The 18,721-nt window shown below is 42.2% G+C and overlaps 1 protein-coding gene across 1 annotated transcript; it reads right to left on the bottom strand.

The window, feature by feature from the left end:
• Positions 1-1,522: 1,522 nt before the first annotated feature.
• Positions 1,523-18,627, bottom strand: LOC133545284 (ras-related protein rab7). Its single transcript, XM_061890714.1, has 6 exons — positions 18,335-18,627; positions 9,105-9,168; positions 5,405-5,531; positions 4,898-5,116; positions 2,637-2,765; positions 1,523-2,569 (listed from the first exon to the last, which is right to left on the bottom strand). The coding sequence occupies exons 2-6, from the start codon at positions 9,155-9,157 to the stop codon at positions 2,474-2,476; spliced, it is 624 nt and encodes a 207-aa protein (XP_061746698.1). The 5' UTR covers positions 9,158-9,168; positions 18,335-18,627; the 3' UTR covers positions 1,523-2,473.
• Between the last annotated feature and the right edge of the window lie 94 nt (positions 18,628-18,721).

The raw sequence follows: 18,721 nt of genomic DNA, 5'->3' as shown, positions 1-18,721 counted from the left end.
AACGAGTTTGACTCGGCATTGATTCTAGGCAGGCGCATACTATATACCCGGCGGCAATTCAAGGAAATACGGTATTTGTGATTTGTACGTTTTCAGAATGTGCTCGTTCTATTTTTGGCCTAAAGTCAAACAACCTGGAGTTGTCTTTATTTTTAAGTTATCATGCCATAATTTTACCATTGCGGCCTACTTCTTCTTTGTCAGATTGTTAAGAGTTTAGTCTTGTGTCATCTGGACTATTGTTTGAAAGTCTGTGAATCTGCTGCAAGCTGTGAGATCAGTAAGCTCCAGATTGTTTAGAATAGAGCAGCAAGGCTGGTTCTGGGTTGTTCACCAAGAACCAATGTAAACCAAATGCATGCTTCTCTTTCCTGGCTAACAGTGCAGAACAGGTTGACAGCTAATACTCTTATTTTCTTCAAATCGGTAACCGGTAGTAAAAGTCCTGCTTTTCTCATAAACCGTCAACAATACTTCATTTACGTTCCATATCCTGTTTAATAACCAAGCTGTCGTGACATTGTTATTGTCTATACATACTTTTTTCTAGCGTAATAACACGTCACGTGCAAATTTGCTGCCATCTTGTGGAAAATGACAGAAATTCATATCAATGACCATGCTTTAAAGGGGAACTTGACTTTTTTGGGGGGGAATTTTTCCTATCATTCACAATCATTATGAGAGACGATGATTTTTTACTTTTAACGGGCATTTTAACTTGGAAAAATGGACTAGTTTTTGGTACTTAGCAATGCAGATAATGGGAGCAATCCATTCTAGCTCCAAACCACTTTCAAAATGCATTCATAAACCGTCAACAATACTTCATTTACGTTCCATAACCTGTATAATAACAGAGCTGTCGCGACATTGTTATTCTCTATACATACATTTTTTTCTAGCGTAATAACACATCGGCGTGCAAATTTCCCGCCATCTTGTGGACAATGACAGCAATTCATGTCAATGACCATGAATTACGCATTAAAGGGCTCAAATAGTTCACAGTAGCACAATCATATTACCAGGGCGTCTAGTGAGGGGCATTGTGTACTCCCTCTTCCCAGGAAGAATGCTTTGCGGAAATCTTTTATTTATAGATCTGTATCGCTCTGGAATAACCTGCCTCAAACTCTCACCGGCACTGAAAGTAAACAGCTTTTTAAAATGAAAGTAATATTTTATCTGAGTTTTTAAATTACTTTGCTCGTTGATGATTTTTTATGTTTGGTTTTATATTGTGTAGTTATATGTATATGGTAATTATTATTCTGTGACTGTAAATTCTTTGCCTGTTTTCTTATTGATGCTTTTATTTATTTTTGTCTGTATTGCGTAGTTACAATTATATGCTTTTACTTGTAATTGTGTTGAGTCGTGGACCCCAGGAAGACTAGTGGGTTGTTGTGGCAACCAGCTAATGGGGATCCTTAATAAAAATCAAATCAAATGGGAATATATTTTCCTTAACTAAAATGAGTCTGACACCCCTTTTTCTCAAACAGGAACTACAATCTGATATATTCAAGAGTTTTATTAGATGTTCAAATTTCCGTTGACAACATTATTGGCATTGCAGTGCGTCTGTTCATTTTCTACGAGGAGAAAGAATATAAGGGCAGAACAACTGATGGGTTGTTGTAGATGGAAAGAGACATCAACCCCTTATATCATTTTGTCTATACACCGCAGTAATACACGAGGCGTTTAAAATATGAAATAGTTTCGCCAACCTGAGCTACAAGCAGACGGTGAGAGGAGAAATGAGGGAGATGAACGTTGAAAGAGTGTTAGCAGAAGCGTGTAGTGGAGCTGGTCGTACAATCAGAGATACTTTTATACCATATATTAACAGAAAAGGCGTGTGTGTGTGTGTGTGTTTGGCAGAAGTTGCCCATAATCAATCATCCCTCTACATAAAGAACATATAAAGGCAAAATTACATTAGAAAGTGCAAAAACAAAAAATGAATGTGTTTCAGATTGGCTTGAGAAGTAACATTTGCCAATTCAAATATAAATGTCATTTATATATATATATATATGTATGTTTATATGTATGTGTGTGTGTGTGTATATACTTCAACAACATTACTTTTGACAGGCAATAGAGAGTGAAGAGAAAGGGCTGATAAGCTTCTTGGGATGCTGACCATGGTCTCACATTATTACTAAGCACCAAATCAGTCCAGTTAAGAGTTCCCAATAAGGGTCCAACAAGTTGATGTCTCACCAGCGAGTGCCAGAGGGGGGCGCTGTTCTCCTCTGTGTTCTTTGGACACTGGCTGTGTGCTTGTCTTCTTCTTCTTCCCCAGAGCGTAACCATGGTTTGTGCACTCGGTGAGAGGGATGATGGAATGGACGTGACGGAGGAAGACTATCGGGCGGGGGCGTTCCCTGGGGGCGACGGGTGGTGAGAGACAGAGAGAGAGAGAGAGAGAGAGAAAGAGAGAGAGAGTCTTGGTGGTCGCTCAGCAGCTGCAGCTCTCGGCCGAAGTCTTGGCTCGCTCATTTCGATCCAGCTTGATGGGTTCGGGGAACTCGTTGTAGAGCTCCACCTCCGTCTCCTGCCGCAGAAAATGAGGGCGAGGTCAACGGTCCCGGCGGGCCTATAACCACCTGGCGGTGACTCACCTGCTTGAGGGCGTTGCGTGCAATGGTCTGGAAGGCCTGCTCCACGTTTATAGCTTCCTTGGCGCTGGTCTCAAAGTAGGGAATGTTGTTCTTACTCTGACACCAGGCCTGGGCCCTCTTGGTGGTCACCTGGGACAGGAAGTACACCGCGGCTGTGTGAAGGCACTTCCTCTCCATTCTACTCCCTTGTAATACACTTTCCCACCACTTGTGGCAGTAATGACAATCTCAAGACAACGGAAGAGACAGAAGTTTCTTAAAAGCCAAAATGATGACTAAACTTGTGACACTGTATTTTCATCTGCACTTTAACTAAGAAACATACTTATATCATTTATTATTTTAAGTCTAATTCATCAATTTTAGCACTTCGCAATAATATATAAATGTATTTTTCATCATTTTTCTTTTGCAGTGTAATTCATTCGAACAGTATTTTATTTTAGTAATCAGCCTGACCTAAGCCTTAATAATAATAATCTTTGTGATGAACACAAGCCATCGTCACTCTTAATGACTTCAAAGTAACATGTTGCAACTTGACAGTCAAATATGTCCAAACGCTTTTATGACGGTGCTCGTTTGACCTGGGATATACACACACATACACACATATATACACACACATAAACATATATATACACACACACACGTTAGGTCAGGAAAAAACACAGACTACTTCATCCCTAAAAGCCTGTTTCGCAAGTTCCCCTGCTCTTCAGGGGATTTCAGAAAATCTCCAGGAAATCCCCTGAAGAGCAGGGAAACCTGCGAAACATACTTGAAGGGATGATAGAGACTCTGTGTTTTTTCCCGACCTAACGTATATTACGCTCTACTCCAGTATTGAGCACTGTATAACGGATAAACCACAGAAACCTCGACTACATATACTTATATATATATATAAACTTATATATATATATATATATATATATATATTGGTGCGGCGTCTTCAGTAATGCGGACGTTGTACCGATCCGTTGTGGTGAAGAAGGAACTGAGCCGGAAGGCAAAGCTCTCAATTTACCGGTCGATCTACGTTCCCATCCTCACCTATGGTCATGAGCTTTGGGTCATGACCGAAAGGATAAGATCACGGGTACAAGCGGCCGAAATGAGTTTCCTCCACCGTGTGGCGGGGATCTCCCTTAGAGATAGGGTGAGAAGCTCTGTCATCCGGGAGGAACTCAAAGTAAAGCCGCTGCTCCTCCACATCGAGAGGAGCCAGATGAGGTGGTTCGGGCATCTGGTCAGGATGCCACCCGAACGCCTCCCTAGGGAGGTGTTTAGGGCACGTCCAACCGGTAGGAGGCCACGGGGAAGACCCAGGACACATTGGGAAGACTATGTCTCCCGGCTGGCCTGGGAACGCCTGGGGATCCCCCGGGAAGAGCTGGACAAAGTGGCTGGGGAGAGGGAAGTCTGGGCTTCCCTGCTTAGGCTGTTGCCCCCGCGACCCGACCTCGGATAAGCGGAAGATGATGGATGGATGGATGGATATATATATTAGGGCTGCGAATCTTTGGGTGTCCCACGATTCGATTCAATATCGATTCTTGGGGTCGTGATTCGATATATCGATTTAAAAAAAAAAAAGAGAATCGATTCTGAATCGCACAACGTGAGAATCGCGATTCAAATTGGAATCGATTTTTTCCCACACCCCTAATATATATATACATATATATACAAACATAAAAAACATACGTATATATACACACACATACATACACGTGTATATATACAGGGTTTCCCACACATTCATTTATTTGTGGAGGCCCGCCACCAAAGAATTACGGCTGCCACAAATAAAATAAAAAAAAATAAACAATTTTTCTTTTTCTTTTTCAGCTTTTGACTCGCTCGACCGCTCATAAAGCAATGGGACTCTGTCTGTGAATGGAGCTTGTAGTTACATGTTATATAAATATGTACATAAAATGTTGTAATTATATTCCAACTCCACGTTCTCCTTGGTCATCGACCTCACTGAGAGATCTGACCTGCTCCTTTATCTTAGGGTTCTAATGTTCCAGTTTTTGTTTCTTATTACAAATGCACTGTTTTCAAAGTTGCACGTGACAAACACTTACTTAATGAAACAAAAATAAATATAAAACAGCATCCACATACATCAAAGACAGATGTATCAATCATGGCAGTGACCTGTGAGGAGGCCAAAGATTGCCACCTCTACTGTTGACTGTTTAGCTCAACTTCAAGTGTTTGCAGGAAATGTTCAAGCAGCACTTCTCTACCTGTCGGTTCTCCAGGTCGATCTTGTTGCCCAGCACCACGAAGGGGAAGTTCTCCGGGTCTCGAGGGCTGGCCTGGATGAGGAACTCGTCCCTCCAGCTGTCCAGGGTCTTGAAGGTGTTGGGGGCGGTCACGTCAAACACCAGCACGCAGCAGTCGGCCCCACGGTAGAAGGCCACGCCCAAGGACTGGAACCTCTCCTGGCCTGCTGTGTCCCAGATCTGCGTAGCCACATGTTCCATGGTTGGAGCCAGACGTCACTTACACAGCTGGAGCGGTCACTACACAGCTGGAGTGGTCACTACACAGCTGGAGTGGTCACTACACAGCTGGAGTGGTCACTACACAGCTGGAGTGGTCACTACACAGCTGGAGTGGTCACTACACAGCTGGAGTGGTCACTACGCAGCTGGAGTGGTCACTACACAGCTGGAGTGGTCACTACGCAGCTGGAGTGGTCACTACACAGCTGGAGTGGTCACTACACAGCTGGAGTGGTCACTACGCACCTGCATGGTGACGAGCCGGTCGTCCACCATCACCTCCTTTGTCAGGAAGTCTGCCCCGATGGTGGCTTTGTACTGGTTGCTGAACTTCTTGTTGACATACTGGTTCATCAGGGACGTCTTTCCAACGCTGCACAACAACACATGATCAGGGGACTACCACAGTTCTTTACTTGAAATAAGTCATTGATTATTGACTAAATATATTTAGGGGCCCATCACAAGGGCCATATTGATATTGCTGTTTTTTCTTTCATACATTTGGACGCCTTTTTGAGGCCCTTAACACGCACTAAAGTCCCCATATTTTGCAGGCGTGTCAGGTATGGTGAAAAATTTTATATTTTGGGGGTCCCGAAAATGAAACTTCAAAATTGGCTCTCTAGCGCCACCTTTAAAAGGAGAAAAAATTAGCCCCTTCTACCAGTTTCACCTATTGACACGGAAATGGCAGGAGACGTCTCTCATGACAGGACGCTCATAAAAGTCTCAGGAACTCATACCTCAGAACGAACAGGAAGTCGGCCATATTGGTTTTTGTCTTACAGTTTTCGGCAAATAGTGGCCTGAGATAGGTAGGTTGTGAGTTTCAAACCCCGGCCGAGTCATACCAAAGACTATAAAAATGGGAGTCATTACTTCCCTGCTTGGCACTCAGCATCAAGGGTTGGAATTGGGGGTGTAATCACCAAAAAATGATTACCGGGCGCGGCCACCGCCACTGCTCACTGCTCCCCTCACCTCGCAGGAGGTGACCATGAGTGATGGGTCAAATGCAGAGAATAATCCTACCACACCTAGTGTGTGTGCGACAATCATTGGTACTTTAAAAAGAGTCGTACAAACCCTGTTTCTATATGAGTTGGGAAATTGTGTTAGATGTAAATATAAACGGAATACAATGATTTGCAAATCCTTTTCAACCCATATTCAGTTGAATGCACTACAAAGACAAGATATTTGATGTTCAAACTCGTAAACTTTTTTTTTTTTCGCAAATAATATTTTACTTAGAATTTCATGGCTGCAACACGTGCCAAAGTAGTTGGGAAAGGGCATGTTCACCACTGTGTTACATCACCTTTTCTTTTAACAACACTCAATAAACGTTTGGGAACTGAGGAAACTAATTGTTGAAGCTTTGAAAGTAGAATTCTTTCCCATTCTTGTTTTATGTAGAGCTTCAGTCGTTCAACAGTCCGGGGTCTCCGCTGTCGTATTTTACGCTTCATAATGCGCCACACATTTTCCATGGGAGACAGGTCTGGACTGCAGGCGGGCCAGGAAAGTACCCGCACTCTTTTTTTACAAAGCCACGCTGTTGTAACACGTGCTGAATGTGGCTTGGTATTGTCTCGCTGAAATAAGCAGGGGCGTCCATGAAAAAGACGGGGCTTAGATGGCAGCATATGTTGTTCCTAAACCTGTATGTACCTTTCAGCATTAATGGTGCCTTCACAGATGTGTAAGTTACCCATGCCTTGGGCACTAATGCACCCCCATACCATCACAGATGCTGGCTTTTGAACTTTGCGTCGATAACAGTCTGGATGGTTCGCTTCCTCTTTGGTACGGATGACACGATGTCAAATATTTCCAAAAACAATTTGAAATGTGGACTCGTCAGACCACAGAACACTTTTCCACTTTGCATCAGTCCATCTTAGATGATTTCGGGCTCAGAGAAGCCGGCGGCGTTTCTGGATGTTGTTGATAAATGGCTTTCGCTTTGCATCGTAGAGCTTTAACTTGCACTTACAGATGTAGCGACAAACTGTATTTAGTGACAGTGGTCTTCTGAAGTGTTCCTGAGCCCATGTGGTGATATCCTTTAGAGATTGATGCCAGTTTTTGATACAGTGCCGTCTGAGGTAGTGCTACGAGAACAAGATTTGCTTTACAAAAATGAGCTTTTTGTTTAAAATAATTAGGAGAAATGGGGACTGTGTGGCGCAGTTGGGAGAGTAGCCGCGCCAGCAACCTGAGGGTTCCTTGTTCAATCCCCACCTTCTACCAACCAAGTCACGTCCGTTGTGTCCTTGAGCAAGACACTTCACCCTTGCTCCTGATGGGCCGTGGTTAGGGCCTTGCATGGCATCAGTGGGTGAATGTGTGTGTGAATGAGTGAATGTGGAAGTAGTGTCAAAGCGCTTTCAGTACCTTGAAGCTAGAAAAGCGCTATACAAGTACCATATTTCCTTGAATTGCCGCAGGGCATATAGTATGCGCCTACCTTGAATTACAGCCGGGTCAAACTCGCTTCGCAAAATAATTAGCGCATGCTTAGTATTACCGCCGGGTCAAACTCGTGACATCACGAGTGACATTTCCCATGTTATCATTTTCAAAACGGAGGAGGCTGATTCCAATACCGGTAATTTGAAATCGCATAAAGGGAAGAAGATTAAGAGCTATTCAGTAGGATTTAAGGTCCAAGCTATTTAATACTGGTATGCTAAAAAGAACAGTAAACAGCTATGTTTTATTAATATACCTGGTGGAGAGGCGGAGCCGAAGGTCCGACAGACAGCCCGGCCCAAGATGGCAGCGAGGAGGCGGCGACGGCGAGCGAGCGGAAGAGCGACCTGGACTGATGTTTTATTGAAAAATAAAAAAATCAAACTGCTCAAGCCATGTCCTTCCTTGGTGGTCCTGGGAACCCGCAAGACGACGGCTTGAGACCGTCACAATACCGTAGCTGCGTCTGTCAAATATGAGTCATTAAATGACTCCCGACTCCTGGTGGTAGAGGGCGCTAGTGATCCTTTTTGCGACTAGTAGGCTGCAGAACAAGTGAAATGAGTGACGTGATATGTGCTGGAGGAGGTAATAAAGGAAGATCTCTATCAAGACAGAGAAAATTTAAAAACTGAAGAAAGATAAGGAAGACTTCTATAAACAAGTTATCGATGCTTTCGATCAGAAGGAGCTGGCATGGACTATATAAGTAAAAGAGAGACCATAATAACGTTTATTTTTTTTAAATGTGCTTTTCATGATGTATCCTTACATCACACTCAAATTTTTACTGCATGCCTTTGGTAAGTGCCGGAGTGAGAAGAGGTTTTAAAAAAATTAGCGCATGCTTACTTTTACCGCATGCCTTTGGTAAGCGCAGCAGTGAGAAGAGGTTTTAAATTAATTAGCGCCCCCGCGGCAATTCAAGGAAATATGGTATAACCCATTTACCGTTTAAATGTTCCCACATTTGACATATTTTCACCCACAACATGAAAAATATGAGTGATGATGTCATGACTGACCATGGACTGGACTCTCACTATTATGTTGGGGGGGGTCGCCCACATATGCGGTCCTCTTCAAGGTTACTCATAGTCATTCACATTGACGTCCCACTGGGGTAAGTTTTTCCTTGCCCTTATGTAGGCTCTGGACCGTGGATGTCATCGTGGCTTTTGCAGCCCTTTGAGACACCTGAGATTTAGGGCTATATGATTGATTGATTGACTATTGTCCACAAATGAAATTGTCGGTGACAAGAGTTGTTGTCCATATTTGTCGAGGAATTGTTGCACCCCTGACATAAAAGAGATGAAAATATGTCGAGCTAAGGCAAAACGATAACCACAGCCAACAAGGAAGTGGCACAAACGTCTTCACGGCATGTCATTTACACTTTGGTGAAATGGTAGTACAGTTACAACACTTGCTATATTTAGGTGACAAAACGTTGTGGACTCACCCAGAATCTCCCAGGATGATGACTTTCAAGAGCACCTTCTTCCTGGACGTCATTCTTCAAAGCGCTACATGACATAAAAAACAAATAAATACATAGAGGTTTGTTAAGTGGTTTGGACTATGACATTGTCTCAGCACGCAGACTACGACTAATGTGCGTACAACACGTGAACCAATCAGCAGTGACCAGCAGTCTTGTGCTCTGTAATCACGAGGGACATGTCAGCCACCTCTGTGCTACAAGTTTCACTTGACTAGTCTTTGTGACCATACGGTCTGCTCATGTCCAACACAGGAACATGTCCACCACTCTTACAAACACTCAAACGCTCAGTAGTGCGGCTCATGACGAAATTGTGCAAGAATAAAGCAATCAGTGTAAAAAAAAACAACAACATCCATTTTGACACGCATTCCTTCCAATCAGTTAATCTTTAGTCCAATACAAGAATATTGACTTTGCTTTTTATAGAGGAAACCAACGAGGAGTTAGACGGATAAAGCCTTACAAAAGAAAACCCCAGGCAAATTCCAGATTTAATCAGTAAATGTTGTCCATGCACAAATATGCTGCATGGATCTAAAGCAATGAACACTTTGCCATACAGCAGGGGTGTCCAGACTACGGCCTGGGAGGCGTCTTTAGTCTAATAATCTGGCTTGAGGGGTGTTTCCAAAGTAATTTAAAATATCTGGCGATCCGATTGCTGCAAATTTGCAAACCATCAACGTGCGTCAATCAGGTCAATGACCAGGCAATGTAGATTGAAGTCAACACACCATAGCATTTACTTATATGACGCAATTCAAACAACCTTCCCTACTCATGGCGCAAAAAAAATAAGATTCAACCAACACAAAAAGTCAACACACATGGTCACACATAACAACCTGCTAGGGCTGGGCGATATATGGAATATACTCGATATATTGCGGGTTTGTCTTTGTGCGATATAGAAATAACGGAAATATCGTAATATTCGAGTATAAGTTTGCAAGCAGTTACTTTTAGCTGTGGGCATTACACTACAGGCTTTTCTCACTGTGGGGGCGGTATAGCTCGGTTGGTAGAGCTGCCGTGCCAGCAACTTGAGGGTTGCAGGTTCGATTCCCGCTTCCGCCATCCTAGTCATTGCCGTTGTGTCCTTGGGCAAGACACTTTACCCACGTGCTCCCAGTGCCACCCACACTGGTTTAAATGTAACTTAGATATTGGGTTTCACTATGTAAAGCGCTTTGTGTCACTAGAGAAAAGCGCTATATAAAAATATACTTCACTTCACTCTTTCTTGTCTCTCCTCACAGAGAAAAAAAAAGTGCACCTTCTTACATACGTCACATACAGCCGCGCGTGCAAATGTCATATGAGCTCGCGGATCAGAGAGGTAGCGACATGGGTAGAGCTAGCTGTAGCAGGTGATGCTAGCGGAGCGAGTGGTAATACGAGAGAGAGAAGGTGAGAATCTGGTAACAAATGAAGAAAGAATAATTAATTGCTAGAAAAACAGCTCGGCGGTCCATTGTCTAGCGGTGGTTTGTCTTCAAGCGGGAAGATGTTGAACAGACAACCGAAATATGTACAGTAAGCTGCAAAAGCGTTGCTACAAAAAATTAAATTTCTGCTAATTTCTGGCATCATTTGAAAAGTCACCCGCTAGAGAATTAGTAGTGCTTGAAACTCCGCATGTGAACATCTCCGTTGGGTGCCACACCCACAAAATGCCGAAGCAACCATTTCCACATCAATGAAAATAATAGTCAACAACAGAAGGAGATAACATCCGAAGTAACCTACCACATAGCGAAGGCCATACACTATTTGATTTCCTATTATGCAGCTCATTTTTATTTGAGTTATTGAAAGATCTTGTGACATCATGCACAAAAGTGCACTTTATCTTTTTTAAACTATTGTAGTGGCGTTCTGTACAAAAGGTGCACTTTAATTTAGTGTTGTTTTGATATGTAATTTTAGTGACATCATGCACAAAAGTGCACTAATAGCTTGTTTTAAAATGTCTGACAATCTTGCGCTTTCTGTTTTGGAAATGACATGAATGTTTGTGCCACTGCTTAATAACTGTTTGATAAATACAGTTTTTGGTAAATGGAATTAGTTGTGATTTCCCTCTCTGCATGAAAGTTTAAAAGTAGCATATATATATGCAGTATGAAGAAGAATGTTTTAATGTAGACACATAGAATCACCATACTGCTGTGATTATATGCATCAAGTGTTCATTCAAGGCTAAGGCAAAATATGGAGATATATATCGTGTTTCGTGACATGGCCTAAATATATCGAGATATTAATAAAAGGCCAAATCGCCCAGCCCTACAACCTGCCCACAGAATTTTTACGTCCAAGCACCATAAAACATTCTAAATTACACCCATTTAAATCAATTTCAATGCATGACGGAAAAAATGCTATACACTCCCCACATTTATCCATGTTTGGCACATTTTAGCTGCTTGATTACAAAACTTTAAGGAGGTTGTCACAGAAGTAAACAAGGTAGGAGTCGAACTTTCACATACTCTTAATATTCAATTATATTAATTATATATTGATTATATTAATACAATATGTGCACATATTTATGTATAGACTACTTTACACACAGTCGATTTCCTGCCGCCAGCCAAATTTTTTTAGCCCAATGTGAACCCGAAGTTAAAAAGTTTGGACACCCCTGCCGTACGTGTACAAATACAAATGCTCGTACACGCACACATTTTTAGCATCTTTAAAGTGCGAAATATATTAACTTTTACACTCTAAAATATTTTAACCAAGTTATATTTTTTAAATAATTAAAATAAATAAACACACTTTAAGTAAGCCACTATTGTGAATGTATTGTGTTTTTATACTTCATTGATATTGTTTCAGTCGTAGTATTGTATCTGTTTGTGGTTAAGATTTTAATGTTTTAAATATTAGTTTGTACTGTAGCACTTTAAGATTTATTCCAATGAAAAGTGCTGAAAAAATGAATCTGTTTTTCTATTTTTTTTCTGGCTGGTGTAGTGACGTCCAACTCTGTTACGTCGTCCTTGAACGCATCGTAAAAACACCTCGTATTCTTCTGAGTATAAAACGATCACTCTGTTCTAAGAGAGCAGAGCTTGTAGGTTCAATGTACAAAACTGAATATCTTAGTTGCTCAGAGAGCAATGTGTTTACATAAGTTTAGATTGCGGTATGTCCTTTCTTGTTTTCATGTTAGCATTTAAGCTAGCATGCCGGCGCCTGTCCGTCGGTCAGTGAGTTTAATAAAGTGCAGATATCAATTACATCTCAAGTGTGTATCGTTCAAAAACAAGTCCAATCAGCTTCATTTACCACAGGTGGTCTCCAATGTATAAGACGCTCAATTTTTAGCTACTTGGCAAAGGGTTTTAACACTTAAGTGTATGTCAAGTGTTTTTTTAATGTATTTAACAAAATGTTAACTTATAAAATACTTTCCAGATGCACTGTGATATAAGCCCCAGACATATTTGGGACAATCCAAACTGCTTCGCCATCAAACTGCAAGGTCAGAAATGTAAGAGCATTTACAGCCGAGCGTCTTGTGCTGTAAATACATTCATCATTTTGCTTGATGTCTATGTATCTAAAACACTGCCGGTTGCCAGGTGTTGCAACTTCTCCCTGTCATCCAACACACTGACAGGACAACTTGCATCAACGTGACAGGAGTGAGTCATACCACACTATAAACAAATGCCCAGGAAAAACAAGTCTTCCTGGCAACAGGATCACACCGATGTACAACTGTTGAAGACACGGCTGCATAAATCCATGTATTTATCCGGTACACAGACACGGATATTAAAAGCATGTGATTCCTTAGCTGATAGTTATATGTCCTCTTTATAGGGGCCCCTAACCTACACCTCCAACTTTTCAGACCTAGGTATATGTTTAAAACAGGGGTGTCCACACTTTTTCTGCACTTTTCAATAGACCAAGTCGAGGTGATGTACCTCATTCACATATATAATTTATATTTATTTATTTCTGAAAGAGACTTTTTGTTAAGTTAAAGTTAAAGATGTCTAATGATAATTCCAGCATGTTTAACACATACAAGCTGTGTCCCAATTCAGGGTCTGCATCCTTCGAAGGCCGCTTAAGTCACAACACTGCGCCAATGCTGTCCCGATTAAATCAAATTAGAAGGCTCCTCCAAATGCAGCCGACAAACGAGCCCTCCTTTTTCCTGTATTCGGAGAAAGCACCGCGACTATCCTTCGTGGCCTCCCATATCCCAAGATGCTTTGCCGCCTTTGTTCAACCCGGATCTTTTTGACGATGGCGGCAAATACAAGCAGCGGCAGCCAACACACTTTCAAATGTACACTACCGTTCAAAAGTTTGGGGTCACATTGAAATGTCCTTATTTTTGAAGGAAAAGCACTGTACTTTTCAATGAAGATAACTTTAAACTAGTCTTAACTTCAAAGAAATACACTCTATACATTGCTAATGTGGTAAATGACTATTCTATCTGCAAATGTCTGGTTTTTGGTGCAATATCTACATAGGTGTACGGAGGCCCATTTCCAGCAACTATCATTCCAGTGTTCTAATGGTACAATGTGTTTGCTCATTGGTTCAGAAAGCTAATTGATGATTAGAAAACCCTTGTGCAATTATGTTCACACATCTGAAAACAGTTTAGCTCGTTACAGAAGCTACAAAACTGACCTTCCTTTGAGCAGATTGTGTTTCTGGAGCATCACATTTGTGTGGTTAATTAAACGCTCAAAATGGCCAGAAAAAGAGAACTTTCATCTGAAACTCGACAGTCTATTCTTGTTCTTAGAAATGAAGGCTATTCTATGCAAGAAATTGCTAAGAAATTGAAGATTTCCTACAACGGGGTGTACTACTCCCTTCAGAGGACAGCACAAACAGGCTTTAACCAGAGTGACCCCAAACTTTTGAACGGTAGTGTAAGTATCCTCCGCAGGCTAGACTGTCCAATCTAACAACGGGTGACGCATCCTTCGGGGGTGCCTCCGACGGTCCAGCCTTCTGAGGCTGCGTAGCCCGGGTCCTCTGAAGGATGCAGACCCTGAATTGAGAAACTGCTATAGATTTCTTTCTTTCATGAAGACGAGAATATAAATTGGTGTATTAGCTGATTCTGATGACTTGCATTGATTGGTATCAGACAGTAGTGATGATAACGTCCACATTTTTGAATGGAGGAGAAAAAAAATCCTCCTTTCTGTCCAATATCACATCGAAGTGGTTGCTTTTTGGAATCTTATTTGTCCGGCTTCCATACTCCTTTGTTTACACTTTACAAGAAATACATTGGCGGCAAGCTCAGTAACTTGCTGGGTGTGCACGCTAGCTTTCTGAGACTCTTATTTTGTTGGTGCAGGCAGGATGAAGCAGGGCTTTTATTGTGAAGACAGGAACTGTGTTGTCAAAACTCTAAAGACCGACTGGTCTTTAGAGTTTAGCACGGATCGAGAGTCTGTTGAAATAAAGTGTTTCTCGCCATCCTGTCGGTCATTTTTCCTTGTTAATGATCTGGCAGCAACCGGCGTCATCTCATAAGACCCTCGGATGCCATGAATGTCATTCAAGTGACGTCTTGGTGAAGATTGATAACTGCTCATTTTTAGGTCTATTTTTTTTAATGCCTGGCTGGCGATCATCTGACACACTCTCCACCATCGACCGGTCACTCGTGATCGACAAAATGGGCACCCTTCGTTTAAAATGTTGGATCCTTACAAAAATTGCATATCCAAACCAGAGTAAGGCAGTAATTGACTGATGTTTTTTTTTCTGGGGAGCTAAAGACCTACCTCACAGTCACTGTTCCTATGCTCTCGCCACGCACAACGTTTTTCGCTGGATTCCACAATAATTATCCAAATACAGGATATTAAATTCCTCTTTAAGGTTAGTTCAGTGCTTTTCCAACTTTTTTTTTCTATTGAAAAAATATGGAGCCACACCACCAGCAGAAACGTTAAAAAATAAACTGCGGACTCTATGCTTCTAGCCATCCCTATGCTTCATTGCCTTTTCCTTTGGCGTTATTTTTGGTTTCAGCATTACATACCTTTTTACCTGCACACTGTCTCCCACTGTGCTCTGCATTTTGGGATCACGACAAACCATCCTCGACACGTTCCGACTTCTACAAAGCAATTAACTACCTGCTGCCAACTACTGATATAGTAGTTTACTACATGGCTACCCTGCCAAGCTCTATACGCCACAAACTCTGTTTTTTATTAGTGTAGTGAAGTGAATTATATTTATATAGCCCTTTTCTCAAGTGACTCAAAGCGCTTTACATAGTGACACCCAATATCTAAGTTACATTTAAACCAGTGTGGGTGGCACTGGGAGCAGGTGGGTAAAGTGTCTTGCCCAAGGATACAACGGCAGTGACTAGGATGGCCCAACGGGAATCGAACCTGCAACCCTAAAGTTGCCGGCACGGCCACTCTACCAACCGAGCTATGCAGATTCTGATTATTGATTTGCAAAAAATATTTTTTGGACCAATTAGTTGAAATTGCATCATTTCCCATGACACACCAGACAATATCTCAAGGCACACGAGTGCGTTCGTTGATAACCAGGTTTGTCTCTTTGCAGCAGGGGGCAAAAGGGTTGGAGACAACTCTGGACTCCTGAATAATAGCAAGATAGTAGTTGTGGTTGAGGGAGGAGGCTGCTAAATCCTTCGCTTTGGGCCTGTACACAAGTATTTGATCAAAACCCCACTGGGATTCAACACCGGGGGTGTATATTGTAGCGTCCCGGAAGAATTATTGCTGGTATTTTTTCTGTTGTGTTTATGTTGTGTTACGGTGCGACTGTTCTCCCTAAATGTGTTTGTCATTCTTGTTTGGTGTGGGTTCACAGTGTGGCGTATATTTGTAACAATGTTAAAGTTGTTTATACGGCCACCCTCAGTGTGACCTGTATGGCTGTTGATCAAGTATGCGATGCTTTCACTTGTGTGTGTGAAAAGCTGTAGATATTATTATTGGGCGGGCACGCAAAGGCAGCGCATTTTAAGGTTTATCGGCGCTCTGTACTTCTCCCTAAGTTCGTGTACCACTCCGTACAACAGCGTTTTAAAAAGTCATACATTTTACTTTTTGGAACAGATACCGAGAATTTCCGATATTTTAATGCATGTATCGTCCGATAACATCGGCAGTCCGATAACATCGGCAGTCCGATATTATCAGACATCTCTAATTGTAATTGATCTTTTTTGTTACATCAACTAAAGCTGACCAACACGCCGGATTGTAGTCAGCTAGAGGCGTGTCTTCCATCCATCCATCCATCCATTTTCTACCGCTTATTCCCTTTCGGGGTCGCGGGGGGCGCTGGCGCCTATCTCAGCTACAATCGGGCAGAAGGCAGGGTACACCCTGGACAAGTCGCCACCTCATCGCAGGAGGCGTGTCTTAATGAAACTAAACAATGGATGTCCGCTAACTTTTTGCAACTCAACGCCCAAAAAACGGAAATGCTGATTAACGGTCCTGCTAGACACCGACCTCTATTTAATAATACAAATTTAACATTTGACAACCAAACAATTAAACAAGGCGACTCGGTAAAGAATCTGGGTATTATCTTCCACCCAACTCTCTCGTTTGAGTCACACATTAAGAATGTTATTAAACGGCCTTCTTTCATCTCCGTAATATCGCTAAAATTCGCACCATTTTGTTGACTAGTGACGCCGAGATCATTATCCATGCGTTTGTTACGTCTCGTCTCGATTACTGTAACGTATTATTTTCGGGTCTCCCCATGTCTAGCATGAAAAGACTACAGTTGGTACAAAATGCGGCTGCTAGACTTTTGACAAGAACAAGAACGTTTGATCATATTACGCCTATACTGTATATACCTTTATATACATATATACCTATATATACATATATACCTATACTGGCTCACCTGCACTAGCTTCCTGTGCACTTAAGATTTGACTTTAAGCTTTGACTACTTACGTATAAAATACTACACGGTCTAGCTCCAGCCTATCTTGCCGATTGTATTGTACCATATGTCCCGGAAAGAAATCTGCGTTCAAAGGACTCCGGCTTATTAGTGATTCCCAGAGCCCAAAAAAAGTCTGCGGGCTATAGAGCGTTTTCGGTTCGGGCTCCAGTACTCTGGAATACCCTCCCGGTAACAGTTTGAGATGCTACCTCAGTAGAAGCATTTGAGTCTCACCTTAAAACTCATTTGTATATTCTAGCCTTTAAATAGACCCCCTTTTTTTTAGACCAGTTGATCTGCCGTTTCTTTTCTTTTCCTCCGGTCCGGTGGCCATGGATGAAGTTCTGGCTGTCCAGAGTCGGGACCCAGGGTGGACTGTTCGTCCAGAGTCGGGACCCAGGATGGACTGCTCGCCTGTGTATTGACTGGGGACGTTCTCTGCGCTGCTGATCCACCTCCGCTTGGGATGTTTTCCTGTTGGCTCCACTATGGACGGGACTCTCACTACTGTGTTGGATACACTTTGGACTGGACTCTCCCGGTTGTGTTGGATCCACTATGGATTGAACTTTCACAGTATCATGTTAGACCCATTCGACATCCATTGCTTTCGGTCCCCACATAGTCAAAGTCACCAACGTCCCACTGGGTGTGAGTTTTCCTTGCCCTTATGTGGGCTCTACTGAGGATGTCGTTGTGGTTTGTGCAGCCCTTTGAGACACTAGTGATTTAGGGCTGTATAAATAAACATTGATTGAGATATGTAACACTCGCGAGCAGTAAAGTACTTAGTGCTTGAATCTAAAAGTACAACTTGATGCAAATAGTCGTCATTACATACATGTGGTCTCTCCAATCTCGGATTTCTGTATTGTCAGCACTTTTCTGGCTATCTTCTTCATATCAAACGTATCATTATTGGTATCAATGTTATGCAACCGGTGGCATCGCTCTCATAATATTGGTGTCAGGATTATAAAATCATTGCATCATTATAAGATTAGGTAAGTAGTTGCGCTGTCATTATTTGACATATTTTCAACAACCTGACCGATCGGTTTCTGCGGTTCTGCTCCCTGGGCCCAGACACCTCCAGGACGGCCTTGTTGTTTTTGACAAGCACCGCTAGCTTTAGCCCCAACATTAACCCCCCACTCAATTCGACATTTGCCAGGCGTACATTAAACCCCAGAAAGAGGTCCAGACACACTTACGTTCAGCTTGTTCCCCACAGAAGAAGACTTCCTGCCGGCTAACAGATGCTAATGCTAACAGGCTAGCTACGTTAGCTAGCTCGCTGGTACTAAAATTGTTGCCTGACCAGATGTTATTTCAACGCTATTATTAGGCAGCAATAAATAAAAAAAATCCAAAATGAAGGCGGCAAATGGTCAGCAGTTGGTCAATTTGTCACTTTGTTGGAAGGCTAAGCTGACAGCGAGCTAACTATCTGCAAGCCTCTCCTTCTTCGCTCTTCCCCTTTCACTTCCTCCTCATAAGCCACGCCCACCTACCACGTCATCACGCATCTTGTTTTTGCATCACGTCTCATCTTGTCATTTGGTGCATGGATAATGTTCAGGATTATACTTTTTTTTTAA

This window comes from Nerophis ophidion, linkage group LG02 (genome assembly GCF_033978795.1).
Source record: "Nerophis ophidion isolate RoL-2023_Sa linkage group LG02, RoL_Noph_v1.0, whole genome shotgun sequence".
Taxonomy (NCBI): domain Eukaryota; kingdom Metazoa; phylum Chordata; class Actinopteri; order Syngnathiformes; family Syngnathidae; genus Nerophis; species Nerophis ophidion.
Note: the sequence above shows the minus strand (reverse complement) of the source record. Positions and strands in the feature narration are given on the sequence as shown.